This window comes from Lycium ferocissimum, chromosome 5, assembly GCF_029784015.1.
Source record: "Lycium ferocissimum isolate CSIRO_LF1 chromosome 5, AGI_CSIRO_Lferr_CH_V1, whole genome shotgun sequence".
Classification (NCBI taxonomy): Eukaryota; Viridiplantae; Streptophyta; class Magnoliopsida; order Solanales; family Solanaceae; genus Lycium; species Lycium ferocissimum.
Window position 1 is genome coordinate 2,196,037 of NC_081346.1, and position 26,299 is coordinate 2,222,335.

At 33.1% G+C, this 26,299-nt stretch overlaps 2 protein-coding genes and 1 pseudogene across 2 annotated transcripts; 1 reads left to right on the forward strand and 2 right to left on the reverse strand.

Annotated features, from left to right (window-relative positions):
- Window positions 1-3,863: 3,863 nt before the first annotated feature.
- LOC132058068 (transcription factor bHLH87) lies at window positions 3,864-6,172 on the forward strand. Its single transcript, XM_059450634.1, has 3 exons — window positions 3,864-4,021; window positions 4,164-4,306; window positions 4,582-6,172. The coding sequence occupies exon 3, from the start codon at window positions 4,622-4,624 to the stop codon at window positions 5,840-5,842; it is 1,221 nt and encodes a 406-aa protein (XP_059306617.1). The 5' UTR covers window positions 3,864-4,021; window positions 4,164-4,306; window positions 4,582-4,621; the 3' UTR covers window positions 5,843-6,172.
- A 5,752-nt stretch (window positions 6,173-11,924) lies between these two features.
- On the reverse strand, window positions 11,925-17,067 carry LOC132058613 (putative leucine-rich repeat receptor-like protein kinase At2g19210). The gene is given in 14 exon segments (XM_059451068.1): window positions 11,925-12,310; window positions 12,313-12,425; window positions 12,501-12,556; window positions 12,558-12,694; window positions 12,793-12,855; window positions 13,007-13,133; window positions 13,255-13,496; window positions 13,723-13,745; window positions 14,089-14,169; window positions 14,605-14,676; window positions 14,763-14,898; window positions 15,564-16,024; window positions 16,199-16,778; window positions 16,986-17,067. Coding segments are annotated over 14 exon segments (2,388 nt in total). The 3' UTR covers window positions 11,925-12,095.
- Window positions 17,068-18,066: 999 nt separating this feature from the next.
- The window catches only part of LOC132058069 (putative leucine-rich repeat receptor-like protein kinase At2g19210), a 19,357-nt pseudogene continuing 11,124 nt past the window's right edge, over window positions 18,067-26,299 (reverse strand).

The window sequence follows — 26,299 nt, forward strand, 5'->3', positions numbered from 1 at the left end:
ATCATCCAACTAACATCTATAATTCCTGTTACGTGCAGATCACAATTCTGTTTTATTGTTGCATCCAAACCGATTTCTCTTTCTTTCATTTGTAAGATACAATGTCCTAGTTGGCTTTATCTAAGCTACAAACTCCCATTGTTTGCAAGATTTTTTGCTACTATGCCACTAAAGGGTGTGACATCGAAATAAATAAAGTAAGATGAAAATTGTGGAAGATCATTCAAAACGGATTCGGAATTTGAACTTTGTGAGTTCAATCTGCTAAGGTTTTTAGCATTTTAGATTTACTATTTGTTGTAATTTTAGTGAATTTTTATACATAAATTTATCTTTATGCGTCGAAAATGTTAACTAGGTTCAGATGAACCCAACGACCGAGTGTTGCATTTGCCACTGGGATCAGAATGTCGGATTAAGCTAGCCCGAAGATACTCTTAATATGGTGTGATATTATCTGTTTTTTGTCAAGCCCACACGATTTTCCCAAAAGGCCCCACTACACCAATTCTCTTAAAAGTTAGAAGTATCATACACCTCATGTGTAGCTTCTTCTTTCAACTGCCAATGTCGGACTTTGTTCATGCACCTAACATAACGATCGAATTGTGTTGGAGACAAAAGACGCTAGGTGAGAGTTATCTAATTACCATGTGTTGGTAGGAAATAACAGGTACCCCACGGAATGTTGATGTATATACAAGCTAGTTTGACCATCTACCTAGATTTATGTAGGTAGAATTATTCCGTATTTATGTATTGATAGAAGGTAATAATTATCCAGTGAAATAATCGAGGTGTGCGCAAGTTGATTCAAATACTATCTTTATCTACTATGTTAAATTACGTATCAAATGGGCGCCGGCATATATACCTCAAGAAAGAGAATCACATTATTACGAGCTTAATTATTGGTGTCAAATGATTATTTGGTTTCAACAACTTTGGATATCAAAAACAAGTAAATTACAAGGTGAAGAAAAACATGAGCGTTGACAATTACAACTAGGAAAAAATCAAATCAATCTGTTTAATGAAATAGAAGGGGGTGGAAATTGATACAGAAAGAAGCAAATTGCTATGGCAACCCATTTCACTGAGCTGTAATGATGGGGCGCATGTGGGTAGGATTCAGAGATTTTAGATGCTCTCTGCTAAAAATACATTGGCATATTATTTCTATTTATTTCGTAGTCTTTCTAAGACTTTTTTTTAAAAAGAAAAATTAAAAATAGAATGAAGAATACGAATTGGTCTAATGATCAATAAAGTGAGTGAGAATGATGAGATTTCCAAGTTTAAATTCCAGCAAAAGCTAAAAACACTAGATCATTAATTTCTTTCCATATATCCAAACTTTGATGGACATAGTAATTTAATATCTATGCTAATGGCAATGGGAGATAACAAGTACATCATATAATTAATTAAATGAATTTTGGTCCGAATACCGTTATTTTAATAAAAATAAAAAATAAAAAGAAAAAGTGGGAGTGATAGATATTAGATAAGATGTGAAAAGACAAAGTCCTATATAGGAGCAAGTTGGTGAGCTTCTGATATCTTCACTTAGCTTCTGAGTTCTGACTCCTAACCATTTTGCTTGCCTGCCAACATCTATCTGCTTCCTCAACTCTTCCACTACGGCTATTTTCCTCAGTTCAATTTACTAGTATGTAATTTTATTTTCTTTTATCCGTTAGAAAAAGAGTATTCTTTTTAATTTAAAATTAATTTAGTTTAAATTTTTCATTTTATGTTTAATAAGAATTTTTATAGTCATACAAATGTTATGACATGTTTAAGACATCAAATTTTGAAAGTTTTTGATACTCACACAAATTTATGACATGTACGTTTAACACCATAAATTTCATAAAACTTTCTTTCTTAGCCCTATGTGTCAAGTCCAATAGGTTCACATAAATTGGAATGACATGACACATAAATGATTTCATCCCTCCCTTTTTTTTCTTCTTACAAATTTTTAATAAGGAATAAATCCGTGGATAATGAAAAAGGAAGAACTTTTGTAAAGGAATAGATTTTGAGACTACTTGAATTTCAAAAATTAGTTCATGAAATGAGAATTTTTCAAAATTATATACTTAACAGGATAACAACATATTCCTTCAATGAAAATTCGACATTGGAAAATTTAAAAATAAAGGTGAATCTACTTCTAATATCATGTAAAGAAAATAAAGTACAAGTCTGCTTCAATTCCAAAAGATATTAGATGAGGATTTTTTAAGGTCATATAACTATAAGGAGACGATATTTTATCATCTCAACCAATAAAAATGTGAAACATTCTAACATTATTAGATTACAACCCCCATCTTTTGCTAAATCCATAATTCCTTGTAATTCACTTTTTGAGAGCCTGATCCCTATATGATTTAGCTATTCTATATTCCTTATTTTCTTGGTATTTAGCTATTCATTTACTCTTCTCATTTCATTTTACCTGCTTAATATGAACGGACATGAAAATTATGAATGTAAAAAAGATTTTCGGTTCTTGTAATCTTAAATATATCTATAAAATATCTAGAATTTGAAACCAAAAATAAATCTGAACCGTAGAATTCCACATCTGTAGATGGTCCAGACCATATATACTCCTTCACAATGACATTTATTAGTTTAATTTAACAACTTTGTCACAAGTTACAGTTCTGCCTGGTCAACTGCTCCAAACTCCAACAAGGAATAAAAAAGTTAACTTTATTTTCACAATTGTATGTGGAGTATTAGCACACCTAAAAAGTTGGTTTAAAAAATGCAGGTTGCTGTTATCTGCTTTTGTCGAAAATTACTTTTACTAGTATTTGCGAAAAAGTTTACCTTTTTCTCTGCCAAAGCAATTAAAAGGGTATGATTGACCCTCGGTAATCTTGGTCATCATCATCTAAAGGAAGATGGTAAAAGGGTGACTAAAAAGTTAAAAAGTCACATCAACAAAAACTTTGTTATGATTAAAGCTATGATTGTGGGAGTCTTCGTAAAGAAATAGAAAAATTGGCAAAGCCTAAGTTGCCTTGAGGGATATACACTAACTTATATTTATAGGCGGATTTAAAATGAGTTACAAGTATTGAATTTTCGTTCTACTCAATTTCCACATCTGCTGATTGTGTAAATATTTCTCTCATTACCAACATATTTTAACTTGTGATAATATATATCTACTTTATTTTTCAGATTATTAATCACTTTTTGTGAACAATTACACATAATTATCTTTAGATGATCTGATAATATAAAAAAAATTCACACGATCAATATCTAAAATTTAAATTGGCCTTTATTTTTTTTATGATTTCTTTGGTACCCGCGTTGTAGCCCCATTAAATTCAAATTCGCACCAGAAAATCTCACATCGAGAGTAAACCGCTTCCTAATAAATTTGACTTCATACTTAGGACCCGAACCCCAAACCTCTCATTAAAGACAATGTGACCCTCGTTGGTTTAAACTGGCTTTAAAATACATGTGGTTTCATGAACTTTAGAGCACGCATGGAGCAGCAAGTGCTAGAGCAAGCAGATCAACTAAGCAAACCAAAAAGGAGGTGGTCAGAGCTTTTCTCAATTCCTAAAATATTTACTAATTTATTAATTAAGAAAAAACAACATTCAACTGACGGAATATAAATATATATATAAAAAAATTACAACATTAAGAACGCACCTCAAAAATCTCATGCTCCCCATCTGCAAAACTATAGTCTTACAGCCCCACGAAGCTGACCAAAAAGCCTTATCTCCTCCTAAAAAAAACATTACATCTCCTGTCAACTCCTTGAACTATATATATATTCATATTTTATTTATACAAGTGCTACTAATATTTTCTCAATTAAATATATATATACTTCTCCTCCTTTTTCTTCCTTTCCATATATATATAATTAGCTAATGTCTTCCAAACAACATATTGCAAAAGCGGTCAAGAATTATAGCCTAAGCTAAAACAAACTCTTCTTTCACAACAGCTTGCAGTTTTCTGTTATACGGTAAATCTCTTCGTTTTTTTCCCTTCCTCTGATAGTATTTCATTTTTACAAGTTTTTGACCAGTTCCATCATATATGCAAATAGAAAAATTGTAGTAGCTGAAACTGACGTTAGCAAAATCTATTTTTGTATATTATCACAGATATTTATATGGATCAAGAATATGGTTGTTAGAGCCACTTCTGCGTTTCACCAAAAGCTGTGATTCTATATACAGACACCCTTCAAGATTTCATTCTGTCACATAAGGCCAACATTTTCTTGCAGGCTGCAGCTAACTTAACTGTAAGCTTCTTTTTTCTTTCATGAAGTTAAATTTCATTCATTTTTATGATAAAGCTTCTGCAAGATTTAATTCTCACCGGAATATCTAGAAAAGTTCATTAATCCATTCAGAAGCGGATCCAGAATTCACATTTGATGGGTTCAATATTTACGTTATTGCCACTGATCCTATGAATTTTAGTGATTTTTCATGAGTGCACACATTTTCACTCCATGTAAAAAATACTGGGTTCATGAGTTGAAAGTTTATTAATCCATCACTCACATTTTTTCAGGTATAAAAGAGTGGTTCTTGCTATTGCAAAAGTACTATCAATGGAGAATTTGGATTGGGATGAAACTCCAGTTAATTTTGGAGCTTCATTTGATCCGATACACATAATTTCTAATTGGAACATGCCACAACGCCAAGAAGCTGCTCTTAGATTGGCTACTGATTCTATGGCTGCTAAATCTGGAGCAGATCTAACCAGGGATTGTACTGAAATGGGCTTTTCTTCTTCTCCAATGCTAAATATGCCTAATTACATTAGTGATAATAATCCAATGGGCCTAATGTCCGATTTTGGTGTTCAAATGTTTAAGCCAACAACTGGACTACTTTCAAACAGTAGATCTCTAGAATCCATTGATTGCTTACTATCCGCAACCACCACCAACAACACGGACACGTCAATCGAGGACGATGGCATGTCCATAATTTTTGCTGATTCAAATAGCTTGTGGAATTCGGGAGAGTCTACAAGCATTAATGCTCCTAAGCTGTCGCCAGGTTATCAACAGATTTTGACCTGTCTGCCTGATCATAAGTTACCGGAGGAAGAAAAACAAAGAAACCGAAAACATTACGAGCCCATCAATGCTAATGAGCTTGATGAGGCGGTCTCACAATCATCTCCTGATCATAACAAGAGAAGCCACGATCAAGCTCTGGGAAATTCACCAAGCGAGTTCAATCTGTTTCAGTCAGATAATTCGTTAAACGGAGATTGTGGTAATTTTCAGCTCATTTCGGAAAAGCAATCCAAGTGCAAGAAGCCCAGGTTAACGGAGAATATTAATCAGCGTCCAAGTTCATCAAACATCAATTTTCAACAAGCTAGCTCATCGGCATCCTCAATAGATCAAGAGCCCGATCCAGAGGCAATCGCGCAGATGAAGGAAATGATATACCGGGCTGCAGCATTCAGGCCCGTGAATTTCGGGACTGAAGTACTCGAAAAGCCCAAGAGGAAGAACGTAAGAATATCAACGGATCCACAGACAGTCGCGGCGAGGCAAAGGAGAGAAAGAATAAGCGAAAGAATTAGGGTTTTGCAAAGGCTAGTTCCAGGAGGAAGCAAAATGGACACAGCATCAATGCTTGATGAAGCAGCAAATTATTTGAAATTTTTAAGGTCACAAGTTAAAGCATTGGAAGCCATAGGCCAAAAACAAGATCCTTTTTCTTCAATACCATTTAATTATCCAATTCCCATGCAATTACCACATTTTCCACTACAAAACCCTAATCCAATTCATCGACCAAAGAGTTGACGTGCTTTTTTTGTTGAAAAGAAATCCAAGAGGAAAGGGACAATAAATTTGTTGTGTAAAGACATTTTTAGTTTCTTTCTTATTCTTTTTTTGTTTTTGTTGTTATTATTCTGCAGACGGAGGTTCATTTTTTTCTTCCTCCCCTCAGTTTTCAATTAGATGGGACTAAGAATAATTTCTAGTACGTATGTAGGAATTGATAATTGTATTTGTTTCTTTGCATGGAACAAATAAGGCTTGTTCAGTTAGTAGGATAATTTCCCATGTCTAATTAAGTTTTCAAAAGTGTAATAGTTTAAGTTATATATCAAGTAATAAATTTTAACACCATCAGATCATCCATATATATAAAAAATGTGAAATTTGCAATTTTACAAAATGTGAAATTTGCTTAGACCAATTAAATATGTGAAATTTGCAATTCTAAAAATGTGAAATTTGCAATTTTAAAAAATAAGACAAGTTACTGCTACAACAAGTAAAGGTGACCTGATGGTATAAAAAATTACTTACATTAACGTTATATTATTAAGATCATGAGTCCAAAAAAATTAGCTGATCTTGATCATTGAATTTGAGAGAAAAAAACATGTACCTTATGTTTTAGACCAATTAAATGGATTTAAATTATAAGTATACACTAATTATGAACTGTTTTTTTTACACTAAATCAGTGAATTTAATATGTGATACAAAATAGTTATTCCTTTTATCAATTACTAATATTTATCATTAAATTACCTATCAATAAAAAATACTTATTGGAGTAGCTACCAATGCAGGAAAGTTAAATTCATTTTTAAAAAGAAAATAGTTATAAGGACTCGGACTCATCATTATTTCATCATGATATAACTGTGAATAGTAATCTTTACTGCCTAACTAATGATCCTTGATCCTTATCATGATGAATTCATGATTACAGACCCTTAAAGCTTCATGAGTAATTGGTAACTCCCTTAATTATGAGCATCATAATGAAATCCACTGCCATAATAGATAAATTAATTAAAGGGATAGGACCAGATTCGTGTTTGACACCACAACATTATAGCTCAGTGCAAGGTGAAGATCTCAAAAGAAAGGTAAGTAATAATAAGGGCTATGATTAAGATCGAGAGCTTAAAAAGTGATTAACACTTTGTACCTGCACTTTTAACTACTATATTTAATTTAGATTTTTTGTACTTCAGACCACAATTTTAATTTGTTATAGATCTTGGAAAAGTGAAGAATTTATTTCATATAAAGAAGTCAGAAAACCAACGCACAAAGGGACATCCTTTGTTAGTACAATTTGTGAATCCTAGTCAGTGGTCCTGTCTCCTTGATTCGATCCAAAGCGTGCCCCTCGGGGTTTTCACTTAATTCTTATTGCTAAGCACGTTTATTCTTCCTTTTTGGCAGTCATTGGTTTTTATTTTAATCCTGATCAGAATGTTTTATGCGAAAGAGGAGGATAGAAAATGATGGTTGATTTACACCAACACATATCAATTTACCAATGGTTGATTTATTTAATATGATGAAAATATATTTTAAATAATTATGATTAACAAGTGATAATAGTGTGTTAGCAAACACGTGTCATGCATTACTGGGTGGTAAAATAACATCCAATGCAAGTAGTTTTTACCATGCAAACCATGGTATTGTGGCTTTGCTATATAAATTATGCAGTAAAAAGTGTGACTTAGCAGTCAATGAAATAAATCAAAATTACGTGAAATTGGGATTCAAATTTCACTAGAGCCAAAAAATAATTAGGTGATTTCTTTCCATATTCGTAAGTTTGTGGATAAAGTATCTGATACTCATTTTGGTAGAATGTAGCACGATCCAATGGGGAAGAAGGATTCAATATTTAAATTTAATGAATCCAATATATATTTATGTCCTCGCCATTGAATCCATTGAACTTTTGTATTATGGAGTTCAAAATTTACTCAGTAATTTTCACATATTTATTTATGTATCGCGAAAAAAATATTGAATTCAATTAACCATTGAAACTACAATGTATCGGATGGAGTATATCGTCTAAATACGCGCAACTGTAATCCTTGACATTATCATTACAGAAAATTGAAAGAAAAGAAAAAAGAAAAGAAATTGAAGCAGACATATGTACAATTAATTCTTCTTGATGACCAGTAGGATGACGGTAAGGTAAAGTGGTGAATCTTTGAAAAATGTGGGGTTTGGGTTTTTGGTAGTATGTGGTAAGAGGGTGGGGGAATCACTTGTTTGATTGGATAGAAGAGGTTAGAGATTTTGTTTACTAAATATAGCAAGTTCTGTTAGAGGGAAGAAGCCCAGATCTGTGTACTTGACTTGTAGATATGCCTTACTTGGTATTTGTTTCAAATTGCATATAATGTGCACAAAATCTAACATATAAGATACCTAATTTGGGCCCGACTAATCTGGATTTGCTCCTTGAAATCCTATGTTGGGGTTTGGGGTAAAGAGCACGATATTAAAGACGACTTCATTCTCGAACCCGAAATCTTTGATCGAAGAAAGTTGGTATTTACCATAACTTTTAGTGGTGGCTAGCTATGATCTGATGCATTCGACAATCTTTAACTAGGTGTAATGAATCAAATAGCTAGGACAAGTAGACTCATACCCGCATTAGCTAAATCAAAGTCAAATATTTATTCCTATGATCTCATGGATAAGGAATTAATAAATAGTTGACTTTACTTTTAGCTAAAACGGTTATGATATGATAATCTACTTGTCCTAGCTAGTTGATTCATTACACACCAATTCAAAGACTGTCGACTGCCGACTTGTAACTGCTTCTTCTTGGTTGGCATTCGTTTTAATTCTTTGCTTGGGAACCAGAAAATGAAAGCAAAAGGAACGAAAATGTAATAGTTTTATGAGTTTAAATATTATATCACTTAAATATTAATTGCATATAAATTTTTATATCAAGCATGGAAGCTAACCTCATAACATGGTAAATCACTTGTTACATTAGAAAAAAACAACACTAATATTGTATTTTTTTACATCATTGTTGGTGTATATGATTCAACTCCTGTTTTTATTTGTTTACAACTAGAAAGAAATATATGTAAAAGATTTATGTTATATAAACTGATAGTGTATTTTTTTTTTTATTATTCTCATTATTTTTGTCGTCCCTAGTTTCAAGCATACGTCTATTTCGAGGTGGTCCAATGCTTGCAACTAACTAATCAGGGGCCTGGGAGAAGTTGGGTCATTTGCACTTTTGTCCCTATTTTCTGCTGGTCTTTAACTTTTGGCCCTTAAGACAAATAATTTTTTTGCGGGACATAAATTTATAGTTTTGCATTATAATATCTCACAAGTTATGCCCTCCGCTCTTAAAGAATGTATATCCCGCTAGGCACAAGTTCAATTTAAAGGTTAAAAATTTAAGACCAGCCCACTTGGAGGGAAAATCGTGCAATTTCATTAGAGAAGTTCGACATATTTTGATGGGAGATTGACCCATATATATATAATAAGAAAAGTATTTACAAAATATAACGAAACTTTTCAGTCTACAAAACATAGCAATAGATTTCTTACAAAATATATACGAAATTTTCGCTCAAGTTTTTTTTTTTAAAAAAAATAATTATTTTTATTAAAAAAACATTTCTCTATTTTTTTAAAAATAATTAAATTTTTTTCTGCTCAAGGCTTAAAAAAATCGCTCAAAATTTTGTGTATAAAATGTGTATATCTCGCTCAAAGCTTAAAAAGTTCGCTCAAAATTTTGTGTATGGAAACTGTATGAAATGCGTATATCTGGTTCAAAGCTTAAAGTTTTCGCTCATTTTGTGTATAAAACAATATGAATTATGTATATCTCTCAAGGCTTAGAATTTCGTTCACATTTTTTTAATAGAACGTTCATATTAGATTTCTGAAAAATTAATACAACTACAACAACATTGTATGCAACATTCATACAATATTTAAGGCTTAAAAAATAGCTTAAAATTTTGTGTATGAAATGTGTATATCTCGCTCTGGGTTTAAAAGTTTCGCTCATAATTTGTGTATGAAAACTGTATTTAAAATTTCACACACATATACACATTTCATACATGTTTCATACAGTTTTTATACACAGAAAATTGACTGAATATTTTAAGCATTGAGCGACTTTTTATATATATTTTTTATAAAAAGTAATTTAAAAAAAATTAATTAATGTTTTTTAAAAAATTATATGAAAAATAAGATCTGTTATATTTTATAAATAAAGAAAAGTATCGTTATATTTTGTAATAAAGAGTATTAAGTAGGTAACCTATGTCATTTTCCCTATTTTGAAACACACAAATCACAAATGGGCTAAATTGTAGGCCCTAACTCAGTGGACTTGAACCGCTGAATTTGCCATGCCTCCAGGCCCATGTCCACAATAATGCTTCTGATTCAATGCTTGTTGACTTCTTTGCTCAACTTCACTAAGTTCTTGGTCGAAAAGACATGCATTATCGACTCATTTTAGAAGATGTACTTCCAATTTTTTATAAGATAATTGACAATTTTAGCTTAATGAATCACTATATTCTGAATTATTAGCTCAAATATATGCTATGTGAAAGAAACTTGACGAGAACATGTCTAACTAGCAATTCTTCATTTGGATATTTGAAATACTAGAAAACTTTAAAACATCAACAAGTATTTCAGCAATGAAGGATGGCGTGTTTGACTTGTTTCAAGTTTGATATAAAAAATGGTGTTGACCTTGGATAAACAAAGACATTGATCGAACAAGGAAGGAATATCATATGTTAATGATGCTTTCAAGGAATGTTGTACTCGTTATAAAAATAAAATGTCGATGATGCACTGAGTCCGATACAAAAAGGGGAAAATCTTAAGTGAAAAGTTGAGGTGAAAATGTATAAAATATTAATGAATTATAATTAAATGATAAAATTGTACGGGTAAACACCACTGGCGGATTCAAGATTTTCATTCAGGGGGTTCGAAAAAAAACAATAAAAGCTAAATAAAAATTATTGTTGTCAATGGGGATCGAACCTAGGACACTGCAGACAAACACCTTAGACCACTTGAGCTAACCTTTTGCATTTGTTTAGGGTGTTCAAAAGCTAATATAACTACATAAACACAGAAAATTAATCTACCCTATATATACAGTATTATACATTGTAATTTTTTACCAAGGGTGTTGATGGACACTCTGCCACCCACGTAGATCCGCTCTTGGTAAACACACTGTATGGAGTATGCTAATGCCTAATGGTTTGGTGCCGAGACAATATCAATTAACACAAGAAGGAGATGGTTCATCATGCGATTGAACACTTCAAATAACTTGCTCCTAATATCTTTAATTAATTTGATAACCAAACCAATGCTGAATTAGGGTAAGGAATTTAAGTACTACTTAATTAGTTGCAAACTGAATTAAACTATATTATCTTCTTGTTTGACGTTCTCTAATGAGATCTATTCTGACATTCTTTCAAGTCACAAAGACAATATTCAATTGCAATCGATTTTTACAAAGTTGGCATCGGGTGGAGCATTGTTTTGAATTTTGATTCGTAGTTTCTTATAATTTTGATATATTATTGTTATTGTGCATATTATAGTCCTACTTACTTGTCATGTTTATTACATTCACGATGTTCATTTGGGGTTTCTCTACTCTGATTAGTTTTCTGGTATAAGTTTGATATGATGGTGAAGTTATATTAACTCACGTTAAATAGGGTACATATTTTAAGTAGATTACAAATTGAATAAGGTAAATTCTTGGATGCTTATTATACACACACAAAAAAACATAATGAAAAATTCAAACACTAAAGAGCATATTAATATAAGATATTCTGAGATCTCTAGGGCTTGGAAACAAAAAGTTAAAGAAATATCCAAAGTAACAAGACTAACATTTCAATATTTCATTTGTAAAACACCCAAGGCACCTGTATTCATTATCTTCGACTTGATCTTTTTATATCTAATTGATAGGAGTATTTTTTTTCCTTCTAAAATGCATAGTATACCAAGTCTGCTCCCATTATAGTCACAAAAGAAACAACAGATGTGATGGTACTCTGCACTCATTTGATAAAAAATTTAATTTGTATCTATACATAAATGTTGTGAAACGACACTACGTATTGCAGTCTGTCTTCTACACACACGATCAAATTAACACACGGTCATCTCATCTTAGGATGCAAGCCATTATCCAAATTAAAGAACATCGCGTTCTTCAATTCGAGTCATAGTCAATTATCTCCCTTAAGCATTGCTTTAGTATTAAGACTACAACAGACATAGCTGGTCTACTTGGATGATCGAGAGAAACACATGCCATTGCCAAATCCACAACTTTCCATGCTGAATTCACATCAACTTCTCCTCGTACTCTTGGGTCGATAACTTTTGTAACATCTCTTTTTTCAAGCATGCCATTGACCCACGTTATACATAAATATTGTCATGTTTTCCTATCCAATTACGGCCCGTTATTATTTCCAAAAGAACCACACCAAAACTGTATGCATCGCTGTTTTCCGTTAGTTTATTTGATCTATAGTACCTCCAGGTTAATTCGAAAATTAGATATACTCGTCAGTCTTTTTGTGACAGACTAATGAAACATGGGAGCACTTACTCAGGGTCAAGGTAGCCTGGAGATCCCGCGATTATGGTGGTAACATGACCTCCTCCTTAAGGTAACTGGCAAAATTCTTGACAAACCAAAATCAGCAAGCTTTGCGTGCAATTTGTCATCTAATAGAATATTACTAGGCTTCACATCTCTGTGAATTATTGGTGGCTGGCAACCGTGATGTAGATACTCCAATCCTTCATTATTTCAGTTAAAATTAAAGACTGTCAAATATATAATTATTCAAAAACCGAGCTAGGTACGTAGAGATTGTAAATTTAACTACTGTTAGTACCTTGTGCTGCATCCAACGCTATTTGAAGTCTTTGCTCCCATGTTAAAAGATGTGGAGTTTTATCTGCATGCCATGACGAAATAAATTACTCCCCTATTCTAATTTAAGTGACGTTGATTGATTGAACACGGAGTTTAAGTAAGAAAGAAAATAACTTTTGAAGAATATGATCTAAAACAAGTAATAATCATTTGTGTGGCTATAAGTCACTTACCAGACAGGTGCTTGTCTAAGCTTCCATTGGGCATGTATTCGTAAATTAATCTAAGGTTGGTGCCCTCAACACAATACCCAACTACAGTAATCAAGTTCTTATGATGAACGCTCATCAGGAGACTAGCCTGTCCAATTTTTATATGCGTACATCGAGGTGATCAAATTAGTGTAAATAAATATAATAAGAAGGAATAAAAATATATATATATTCAGTTCATTTCTGTACTAGAAATTATTTCAATTTACCTCAGAGTGGAATTCCTTGAAGCCTTGAGCTGAAGATGGGGATAGCATCTTAACTGCTACGTCACGGTCATCAGTATTTATATAGCCAAGATAAACTGTGCCAAAACCTCCTTGTCCCAGGATATTTTGGAAGTTATTTGTCAAGTACAAGACCTCTGAGTATGTAAACTGCCGATTTTTCAACTCAAATGCAATATTTTGATCACTCTTTTTGCTTTCTGTTTCAGTGACAATCTTCCCAGCTGTTAGAGAAATTAAATTAATTTCTTCAATAAGTAACACATCATCGTACGTACGTGCAAGTCCTTTTATTGTTTGTATATACATATTTACCTTGTTTGTTTTTCCCTCGGAAAATCCAAAGAAGTAGTAGTAAAACCAAGAGGCCAATGACCACCACAGATGCAACAATTGATGCGAGTACAGGAGCACTAAGCTTCTAGTTTTTCTTCTCAGGGGGTCTATTACTTCCGCCATCACTTTTATCGTAGCTGTAAGTCAAAATAATTAAAAATCTTAACCAATGTCTATGTTGAAAACATAATCAAGTAAATAAAAGTGTAGCTTCTCTAATGTTAATCTTTTATAATATAAGTTGATCAAACAATTCAATATCAAATCAGGCTGAGGTTCCGGATTTAAGTCTCATCACCACCTAGAACAACATGTGAGGGAAATGAAAAAGAAGAGTTTTTGATAAGTTGGTCGCACAAATTAGACCATGACCAATTATTTAGGAAACTAATATCATAGGGGAGAGAACATTTTAAACCTTAGATGCTTTTGTGTACTATATACTAAAATAATTTATGGTTTCTGAGAGGCAACCGAAACCTCAACAATAGAGAGCCATCTTTTGCTTTTGCCAGCAGCTCTGCCGGAATTGGTCCTGAGAAACTGTTTCCTTTCAAGTATCTGTTAAATTAAGAGAACCAAATTACAATGTATCTTCTAATTAAATAAATAATTGAAAAGGAGGTCAGTTAATTATATGAATGAGTAAATTACAGCACTCTTAAGAAGGCTAGTTGAGAGAGAATAGCAGGCACCTCCCCTGTCAGCTTATTGTTGACAAGTCCCTTCAAGAGAAGCACAAGATTGTTACAAGTACTGCTCCTATATTTTAATTTGTCTTACTTTTTCTTTTAGTCTGTTAAAGAAACTACCTCTTTCTATATTTAAAATGAAGAATTCTACAAGTCATGTTTAAGATTACAAAATTTACAAAATATCTTGATACATAACACATATTTAGTTTCTGGTCAAATTGAAACGCTTTAATTAAAACGGAGGGTAATAGCTAGTTTGGCCCAAGTGATAAAAAGTTGGAGTGAGTACTTATATACTTACAGATAGTCTAGCTTTGTGAGATTTGCTATATAAGGCGATATTGTCCCATATAATTCGCTTGAAGATAAGTTTCTAATCAACAAACTTTAAATTAGTTTCATCATCCAAAACAAAATTAATTATTTGTACAAAAGAAACTTGAAAGGTGATGACAATACAAGAGTACTATCCTGGAGGGATCCACATCAGAATTGCATGTGAGACCAATCCAAATGTCAACTTCAGGACCGCATGGATCTCCTTGCCAGTTTCTTTTGATCCCATACGTCGATTTCACATTCATAATAGCCTCAACTATTAGCATACACATATATAATTGGCGTCAAATATAAAATTAACCCGTGAAAATATAATTGGTTCAATCCACCCAATTTGAGCGTGTTGAATTTCGCACATATTTATTGCCATTTATTTTGGGGATAGTCCAACGTAGTCAATTTAATATATGTAGCCAAAATTTGCTCATAAAATTATCAAAACATAATTTTTTTTTGGTTTGATTCGTTTGATATAGTCATAATAAATAAAAGAAAAAGTTTTTATTAGTTTAATCTAGTGTAAATTATAATACAAACAAACCCATTGTTTTGCCCAAAGTGACTCGCCCATCTTTGACGCAATTAAATTTTGAGCCGATTATGATCCAACCAGTTTATTAATTTAACCTGTTTTAGCCCAAAATGTAGCATATTCATCTCATTTGACACCCCTAGATGTAATTACAAAAAATGAGAGAAATATTTGCTCATACCTTTCTTAATCTTAAAGACGAAACATTCTAATGTCTGCAATAGTTTACAAAATTTTAAACAGTGATCTAACATTTTCTCAAAAGACTTTGAGTTTGCTTAAAAAGGATCTTTTGACCGTGGTTTAATTAAAGGTTGATAAATTGAAAGAAAAGAATAGATCATTTACTAAACAATGGTGAAAATTTGTGAATTTGTAGAGAAACATACCATCTACGTCAGAAGTTTGAGAGGTTATGATTTGATTCACCACTTTATAAATCTCAATGGCATTGATGATGGGTGGATGAATTGAATTTCCCGTTCTGTTGAGCGAAATTTGGTGGTTGGCTCTTGGTGTTAGAGCCTTTCTTGAATAAACTGTGAACGGGTACAAATAGTCCAGAACCACTGGTCCATAGTAGATATTTCCATTAAGATAAATATTGAATTGCCTATTCAAGTGGTTGGCTTGAATTTCTGCAAAGTGCAGGTAGAGATAATGCTCGTCTGTCGAATTTGCAGGTTTCCACGAAAATGTTATTCCATCACCTGATATCGCTGTGCTCATCACCTTTGATGGTGATTTAAAATCGTTGTTGTTAATGGTTGAAGAAGTGCTCAGTGATATGGTGTTTTCCACATGTTCATTATATGGAAACCATATACGATCGTATACGTCATCTTGGTACCTAAATAACCATGGAGGGAACAGAGTATATATTATCTGTCTTTTAAGATTTCTGCACTTTATAAGAATGAATTTCCAAGAAAAAACCAGTAATAAATGTTTCTTGTTTTTTTTTTTTTTTTTAAAACGTCAAATATTCTGAAATAAATACAGTTTTGAGATAGGGAGTATTTACCTTACAAATTGAGTGGATGGTGTTGAGCCAAAATCAAGGCGCATCATTGTTTGTAGTGACCCCGATGTGGTCTCGTACATGCTTGAGTTGAAGGGCCTCAGTTCTAGTGTGGATATAAATGGTGTTCCTCGACCAGTATTTACTAGACAAACCTGTACAAAATCCGACGAGAGAGCATGTATGATCTCTATAAGAAATGTTGTGGAAGCATTGACGATTTCAATTCTGTCCCAATAGTCAACTCCAAGATGAAGATCGAAAACGGGTGGTTGGCTATTCCCGTCATAATTTCCGTACAAAAATCTTGCCCTGATTAAGTATTTGTTTCCTTTTCCATTGGAAACTCTAATGGTATAGCAATTTTTTATTCCTCGAGGAAAGCTTGTGAGGACCAACAATTGTTGTTCCAGGCCAGTGGTCTGGAATTCTGTCGATATAGTAGCATTAGTACCTGTATCGATGAAGCCTGAATCGGAAACATAGTATAGTCCTGTAGTTGCATCGGTGTAATTGGAACCTTGAGGAATTCCACAATCTATGCTTATGAATCCTGGAAAGAAGTTGAGAGTATTATTAGAAGTTAATCAACAACAACAACACACCCACAGAATCCTACAAGTGGGGTGCAGGGAGGGCAGACGACACCTTACCCCTACACCTTTGTGGCGTGAAGAGTTTGCGATAACCTTCGGCTCGAAAGAATATTAGAATCTTAATCCAATAAGAAAATTATCAAAGGAAATGAGCAAAAAATAGTAAGTTCGAGGGTTGATTAATGAAATCATACCTGATTTTTCAACTTGGGCGTTAGCTTCAAGTGCAAAGACAGAAATACGAATTAGAAAGACAAAAATCAGTGCTTTCGTCATTTTAGTGTTGAAGCTAAACTCCAGATTCTTGACCACTAAAGCATGAAGTGATTAACCAGCGTAATTTCCATCTTAATAATATGCATAATTCACCAAGTGTCATTAATTAATTTCCTTCGTAAATTCACAAGAAGATGCGACTTTAGGATTATCCAGTACAGGAACTGTTCTTATTTGTTCTATTTTATCAGGAGCCACGTCAGCCAGAAAGTGAAGCGAGGGATTAATATTGTCAAGCTTAATTAATTAGTGATTAAAAAACAATAGGACAACAGTGGACTACCCACCAAGTCGCAGATCTGAAAAAGGAATTTTCAGAACACAAAGAATGCGATGTGTTTTAATTTATAGGTTAAAGAATTTAATGAGCTATTAATGTGAGAGATTGAACTTTTCTAATGGTGACAAAAAGTTCGTTTAAATTCTCCTATATATGAGTCCCGCAATTTTTTTTTAATTAAATTCTACTGTATATGACTCCGCATCATTCTAGTTTAAGTTCCTTTAACATAGAAAATTTATTAGTTCCATGTTATTCACTTTCAGAAAACAATAGGATGGACTTTAAGAGGAGAAAAAGAAAAAAAAAAGAAGCTTCAAAAAGTCTTCTCTTTCCACATAATACGAAAATGCAGTTTCTCCTTATGTCGAATTACACCCTTAAAATTTTCTCAATCCTAGCAATATTGGATAGAATTTAACCAAATATTTATTAACGAAATCTCACGAAGTTTTAAGTATTGAAACTCGTCCTTTTCGTGCCTGCAAGGGTTGGATTAGATTGCGTAAAGGCGTTTAGTTAATGCTTTGAAAGTATTTTTTATATATGATTTGCTTACTAAATTGATAGTATAATAAGATACATTTGGCAGAGACATAGATACCAAAGTTGCCTGTTGAAAGGCAACCATGAATGTGATGGTACTCTGCACTCACTGATTTAAAATGTTGTATCTGTACATAAATTTCTTGAAATGAAACTACCTATTGTAATTTGTCTTCTACACTCACAATCAAATAAACACACGGTCAGCTCATCTTAGGATGGAGGCCCTTATCGAAATTCAATAAACATCGTGTTCTTCAAGTCGAGTCATAGCCAACTATCTCTCTTAAACATTGCTTTAGTATCAAGACTGCGACAGACATAGCTGGTCTTCTTGCTGGATCGAGAGAAACACATGCCATTGCCAAATCCAAAAATTTCCACGCTGAATTCACATCAATTTCTCCTCTTAAGCTTGGGTCGATAACCTTTGTGACATCTCCTTTCTCAACCATGCCATTGACCCACGTTATTACATAAATGTTGTCATGTTTTCCTAGTGCATTCCGGCCTGGAAAAGAACTACACCGAAACTGTATACATCACTCTTTTCCGTTAGCTTATTGGACCTATAGTACCTGCAACATCGGATAATTTGGAAGTTAATGTCTGAATTAACACCGGATATTAAATATACTTGTCATTCTCTTTTAGGCAGATTAACGAAACAAAGAAGCTCATACCCAGGGTCAAGGTAGCCTGGAGTACCCGCGACTATGGTGGTAACGTGACTTCGCCCTTCAATTGGCAAAATTCTTGATAAACCAAAATCAGCAAGCTTTGCTTGGAATTTGTCATCTAATAAAATATTAGTTGGCTTGATATCTCTGTGTATTATTGGTGCCTGGCAACCATGATGTAGATACTCCAATCCTTCATTAAAAAAAAAAAGCGGTCAGATGTATTAAGCTCCCGTATGCGCGGGGTCCGGGAAGCCGCCGGACAAAAGGTCTATTGTACGAGTCTTACCTTGCATTTCGCAAGAGGTCGTTTCCACCTGCCGAACCCGTGACCTCCTGGTCACATGGCAACGACTTTACTAGTTACGCCAAGGCTCCCCTTCACTCCAATCCTTCATTATTTCAGTTAAATTTGAACACTTCAAATATATAATTATTTAAAAACCTTCAAAAAAAAAAAAATCAAAAAACGAGCTGGGTAGAGATTGAAAATTTAACTACTATTAGTACCTTGTGCTGCATCCAATGCTATTTGAAATCTTTGCTCCCATGTTAAAGGATGTGGATTTCTCTCTACACGCCATGTCAAAAATAAATTACTCCCCTGTTATAATTTAAGTGACGTTGATTAGTTGAACACGGAATTTAAGCAACAGAAAGAAGAAACTTAGATTATGGTCTAAAACAAGAAATTGACATTTGTGTGGCTATAAATGACTTACTTGATAGGTGCTTGTCTAAGCTTCCATTGGGCATGTATTCGTAAATTAATCCAATGTTGGTGCAATACCCAACTACATTAATCAAGTTCTTATGATAGGCGCTCATCAGGAGACTAGCCTGTCCAAATTTTATATGCATATATCAAGGTGATCAAACTAGTGTTAATAAATGCAATAAGCAGGAAAAAAACACACACACACACACACATGCGTGTGTGTGTGTGTTCAGTTCTCTTCTGCACTGAAAATTACTTCAATTTACCTCAGAGTGGAATTCCTTGAGGCCTTGAGTCGAAGATAGGGATAGCATCTTAACAGCCACGTCACGGTCATCAGTATTTATATACCCAAGATAAACTGTGTCAAAACCTCCTCCTCCAGGGATATTTTGGAAGTTATTTGTTAAGTACAAGACCTCTGAGTATGTGAACTGCCGGTGTTTCAACTCGAATGCAATATTTTGAATGTTATTTCTTTCTGTTTCAGCGATCTTCCCAGCTGTTAGGGAAATTTAATTAATTTCGTTAGTAATTAAGTAACACATAATCGTACGCGCAAAGTCCTCTTATGGTTTGTATGTACATATGTACCTTCTTTGTTTTTCCCTCGGAAAATCAAAAGTAGTGGTAGGAAAACCAGGAGGCCAAAGACCACCACAGATGCAACAATTGATGCGAGTATAGGAGCTCGCAGCTTCTTGTTTTTTCTTCTGATTGTGGCTATTACTTCTGCCATCAGTTTCATCGTAGCTGTATGTCAAAACAATTAACAATCTTTTTGAAATATAATTAAGTAAATAAGAGTGTTCCCTCTCTAATGACTTAAGCTTTTAGATAAGTTGATCGAACAATTCAATGTTATATTGTATCAAATCAGGCAGAGGTGAGGCAAACGAAACCTCAATAAGAGAGATCCATCTTTTGATTTTGCCAGCAACTCTGCGGGAATTGGTCCTGAGAAACTGTTTCCTTTCAAGTATCTGTTACAATGAGAGCATAACAAAACAAACAAAAAAAATCTGTTACAATAAGAGGAACGAATTACTATCTTCTAAATAAAAAAAAATGATAAGGAGATTAGTTATAGGAGTGAGTAAATTACAGCACTCTTAAGAAGGCTTGTTGAGAAAGAATGGCAGGCACGTCTCCCGTCAGCTTATTGTTTGACAAGTCCCTTCACGAGAAACACAAGAATGTTACAAGTATTTCTCCTTCTGTTTCAATTTAAGTGTTTTTTTTAATTCAATTTAAAAAGAATGTTTATCTATATTTGGTAACATTTTGATTCAAACATATATCTTTAGTTTAGATTACAAGATTAATTTTTTTTCCATATTTTCTTAATTAATTTCGTGTCCGGTCATACTGAGACACTTACATTGCAACAGAAGAATACTAGTTTGGCACACCACACGGGTGATAAAGTTTGCAGTGAGTACGTATATACTTACAAATATTCTAGTTTTGTGAGATTTGCGATATAAGGTGATATCGTCCCATATAATTCACTTGAGGATAAGTTTCTACTCAACAAACTTAAAGTTGGTTTCACCATCCAAAACAAAATTACAAGAAGCATATTTATACTAAAGAAACTTGAAAGGTGATGACGATACAAGGATATGATCCTGGGGGGATCCACATCAGAATTGCATCCGAGACCGATCCAAATGTCAGCTTCAGGAACGCACGGATCTGCTTGCCAGTTCTTTTTAGAGAATTTTACGTGGCTTGTCACACTTCTAAATATTACCACATAATTAGCACAACTTTTAAAGTTCCTCAAAAATAGCAGTTTTTATTAACATTTTAAAAATATTATAAAAAAACGTACAGTTAATTAGAAGATGTAAAAATATATATGCCACTAAACTAGGGATTCAATTATATTCTCTTAATGTATATCATCTTTTATCTCTCCTCTTTAACTGATACACTCCGTTAATTTTCTTAATCACTATGACAATAAAATAAATATTTAATTAACCATAATTGAATCCCTAGTTTAGAGGCACACTTAATTTTTACATCTTCTAATTAACGTTACGTTTTTCTCCAATATTTTTACATCTTCTTACACACACACAAACACACACACACGGCGTAATTCATTTATATTATAATTTATTGAGGTATAATATTATATATACATGGTATAAAATTCATTTTTAGAGGTATGTATGGTATAAAATTCATTTTTAGAGGTATGCATTTATAAATAGTATAATTCAACATATACTATAATGGTATTAAGATATAATATTAGATATACCTGATATAATTATTTTACTGTTATAGTTCTAGGATAAATTATGAGATATAGGTAAAAGTTGTATATTCATGGAATAAATTTGTTAAGTTGAAAGTATTTTTTTTTTGTGAAAAAAGTTTACTAAATATAAATATATATTTGTAGTATATGTATGATATAACTTTTTTCTATCTAAAGCTTCTATCTATGGTATATACTTATGGCATAAACATAATATACAGCAAAATCATATAAATAAAATGGAAAGAAACTAGGAACACAATTGTCGTTGTAGAATATAATCTTTTTAGCAAAAATATAGGAAGAGAATCAATTATTATGCTGTTAATGACGTGCCCCTAATCTTGCCCAATTAATAGAGAGAGAAATCATTACCGTATGTAACTCCTAAACTGCCATTCAATGTTAATTAAATAGTTTTGCTAAGGTTCTGTAAATACATTTATATTACTGTATAGTTATGTTTTTTTCCCCTTCTTTTAATCCCATACGTCGATTTGACATTGGTAATAGCGTCAACTAATAGCAAAATAAATGTTAGTGATCGATGTATAATTAGTGGTGTCGAATAAAAAATTAGCCTGGAAAAGTATAATCCCTTCAATCATCCAAACATCAGAAGGTTGGGTTGAGCATATGTTTATTGGGGGTTATTTTGGGCATAGTCCAAATTCATCAAGAGAAGGGTGCCTCCTCACAAAGGGGTCATAGTGACCAGGCCTAGTTTAATAAATCTAAAAAAGATTTGGACCAATTCAGGTTGTATATGTGGCCTAAATTTATGTATAAAAGGCTTATCAAAATACAAAAAATAAGTTTTTTGGTTTGATTTGTTTGAGATAGTAAATAATAGGAGCAGACTTTGTTAGTTTAATTTGATACGATGTATAAAACAAGAAATAAAGAAAAATAATTATGAGTTGGCAGATTAAGTTATGATCCAGGTGATATTATGCAAATTTCTCCATTTTCGGTCACCATATAGATTTTGTGCCTATTTTTGGAAGTTGTACAATATAGCCCTTGAAAAATTATCTATCGAGAGAAAAGTTAGACTGATCTAATGCTTTGTTCACACCTGATCAACCTTACGAAAGAACATTAGACTATCATCTAACATTTGTAACAATCTAACATTTTGTAATAACTTACAAAAATGTTAGACTAGTCATAAATATTTTAGTTTACTCTAAAAGGGTTTTGGTCGTGATCGAAAAGATCCATAGTTTGTAAAATTTACAACCAAATTTATTAATCGGAAAAGGCTCAAATATGCCATCCAACTATCGAAAATGAATCATTTATGCCACTCGTCAATAGTTTGGCTCATTTATGTCATCAAACTATAGGAAATGACTCATTTATGCCATCGAACTGTAGGAAATGGCTCATTTATGCCACTCATCAATAGTTTGACTCATTTATGCCATCGCCCGTTACCAAAATGACTCATCCATGCCATATTTCATTAAAGCTGGTTTTACAATACCATATATGACACGTGGCCTCCAACTAGATTATGGTTGTGGGTGGGTAAGGTGTATGGTTCAGATTTTTTTATTAATTTGGTATTTAAAATTGGGCTGGTTTAATTAAACGACGTAGACCTCTAATTGGAGGCCACGTGTCATATCTGGTATTATAAAATTAGCGTTAATAAAAAATGGCATGGATGAGTTATTTTGGTAACATACGATGACATAAATGAGTCAAACTATTGATGAGTGGCATAAATGAGTCATTTCCTATAGTTCGATGGCATAAATGAGCCATTTCCTATAATTCGATGGCATAAATGAGCCAAACTATTGACGAGTGACATAAATGAGCCATTTCCGATAGTTGGATGACATATTTGAGCCTTTTCCGTTTATTAATTTAACCCGTTTTAGTCCAAAAAGTAGTTCAATCCTAAGACTTTTGTAGACGTAAAGGAAGATATTTAATTAACACTTCACTAATTGGAGCAATAAGGATGAACTTGAAAGAAAGAAAATATATAAACGTTTCTTGTTTTTGTAAACGTCAAATATTTTGAAACAAATCACAGTTTTCGAATAGGGAACCTTACAAATTGAGTGGATGTTGAGCAAGATCAAGGTGCCTCGTCATTAAGCACGATGGTATTGTACAGGCTTGTTTGAAGAGTCTCATTTCATAAGTGGCGTTCTTGACCTGTATTTAGTAGACAAACATGTACAAAATCCGATGAGAGAACCGGTATAATCGTAATGGCACGATGTTTTTAATTGTGCCAAAAGAACGTCCAAGATGATGATCAAAATTGCGGTTAACGTCGGTTCCAAAAATGTTGCCCTGATTAATAATTGCCTTTTATCGGTCTAATGGTTCCAATATTTTAGGAGCAGGAGAGCCACGGCTCTGTAAAGCCGAGTCAGGATAGGCTAACCGTTTTAACCGTGCCGTTAAACCGTGAAATTAAAAAAAAAAAAAAAAAAAAAAGGGTTGGTTGCACGGCCTGCTAACATACGAATCAATGATTAATGAATGGTTAACGTCCATTTAAAAAAAAAAAAAAAAAAAATGGCCGTTTAAGCAACGTCATTTACGCCATTTTGTTAATTTTTGCCCCCAAATTTTTTTTTTAACACTTTAACCCATCCCCCACCCCTATATAAACCCTTCTTCATTTTCATTTTAATTCACACCAATTCACTCTTCTTCATCTTTCTCTCAAATCTCAATCTCTCAATTATAATTATTTTGCAATAACTAGCCACAAAGTCTTATTATAGTTTCAACTTTTAATTATTAATTTTGCAATTATAATATTGTTGGTGGAGTTGGTGATTTTGCAACAATCAAGTAGCTTTGGTGGATTTGCAATTCTAGCCGCCTTGACTTTGTTAGAAATTAATCCCGGCAATTTGGTACCTTCGTTCCAACTCTATCTTTATTTTTTGCAATTTAATTTACGCAATTTAATTTACGCAATTTAATTTACGTAATTTAATTTGTTGTAATTTATTTTCTTGTGATTTATTTGATTGTGATTTAAATTAATTCTATTTAATAATGTCAAAGAGATTAAGACGTGGTGCCGGTAGTAGTAGTCGTATTGTTAGGGGTGCGCTTAATGAGGAAACATTTGTGGAAGAAACACCTAATGTAGGTATTGATGTTGGTGGAAATAATCCTTTTAGGTCGTGAGGCGATACAACAACATTTTACCGACACTTTTAATGAAGACTTAAATGATGATGATGAAACACAACCCCTGAAAATCCCATAGGAGATACATGTCTGCACGATCACATACACGAAACAAACCCTAGAACTCGTAAGCCAACGGCAAAAAATTTGGAAATTTATGACTAAGAATAGGAAAGCCAATCGGCTACATGTAACGTATGTGTGGACAAGTATTTAGTTTTAAGCAAGGAACTGGTAAGGATGGTGGAACGGGTACACTAAATTCTCATATGAGAACCAAACATATGGATGTTTGGGGAGAGCAAAACGGTTCAAATGTCGGGGGATTCAAATGACGATAGACCACGAACAGTGGTAGAAATTTTAAGTATGACAAGAAAAAAAAAAAAAAAGAACAGCTGTAGAAATAGCTAAAATGGTAGCTTATGATTGTTTACCATTTTCCTTTCCATCGGGTATTGGGGTTTGTTACTTACATTTCAACGTTGTTGTAATAATCCGTTATTTGAGGTATTCTAGAAGTACTTGTAGGCGATGTTATAGATTTGTTTAAAAAATATAGATTTTATTTTGCGCCACGTATTTAATTCTTTAAATTGTAATGTTTGTCTTACCGCGATTTGGGTCTTAGTATTAACCATTTAGATTTTTTTGCTATTACATGTCATTGGGTTGATGACAATGGGTTATGCAAAAAAGAATTATAGCTTTTTTATATGACGAAGAAAAGGTCGTCACGATGGAAAATTTTTAGCCGATTCAATGTCTACTATTATGAGATTTTTTTAACATTTATAGAAAAACACTTTGTATTGCTTTAGATAATGCTTCTAATAATACAAAGGCGGTTGGTCTTTTTAAAAAAAAATAAACCCTCCTCTAAAAAATATTTTTCATGTAAGATGTAGTTGTCACATTTTAAATTTAATTGTTAAAGATGGTCTTGAGCATTTTGATGATTATTCCCTATTCAAAAAAGTTAGAAATCATTGCGTTTCTTTTGTAATGCTAATAGGGGAAGAATTAGAGATTTTAAGAATGCTTGTGTGGAAAATAGTAACACCGCACCTTGGAACTATATTACAAGAACTCATATCATTAGAGTTCTAATGGAAACATTTAAGGTTTGACGTTTTGCGAAAATGGTTCATGGGCCTATTTCGGGCAGCGATAACTCCTTGATCGGTTTGGAATTTGGGAAGGTACTATCAATGAAGTTGTAGTATGCAGAAATACCTTTCTAACGATATAAGGACCAAGCCAATCAGAGATCGGAGCAAGAGAGATATGATCGTCTCGATATGGCTAATAGTAAGGCACTTGAAATCACATAGAATCGGCTAAGTTTTCGATGCGTCTGCCTTCCAGTCAACTTTAGTGAAAATCCGTTAGAATTTGAGAAAACTTCCTCAATGAAAGTTGTAGCCCTTTGAAAATAGCTTTCAACGGTATCTTACGGGGGTCAAACGGACATCTGTGCAAAGTTATGCCCATTTTACTGAAGCCTATTCGTGGGTTTTTCCCCCTAAGGGACGTTCGGGCGAAAATGAGTTACGGGA

What these genes read in the sequence shown, in the direction of transcription:
- LOC132058068 (XM_059450634.1), top strand. Translation starts at nt 4,622, where the DNA reads ATGGAGAATTTGGATTGGGATGAAACTCCAGTTAATTTTGGAGCTTCA.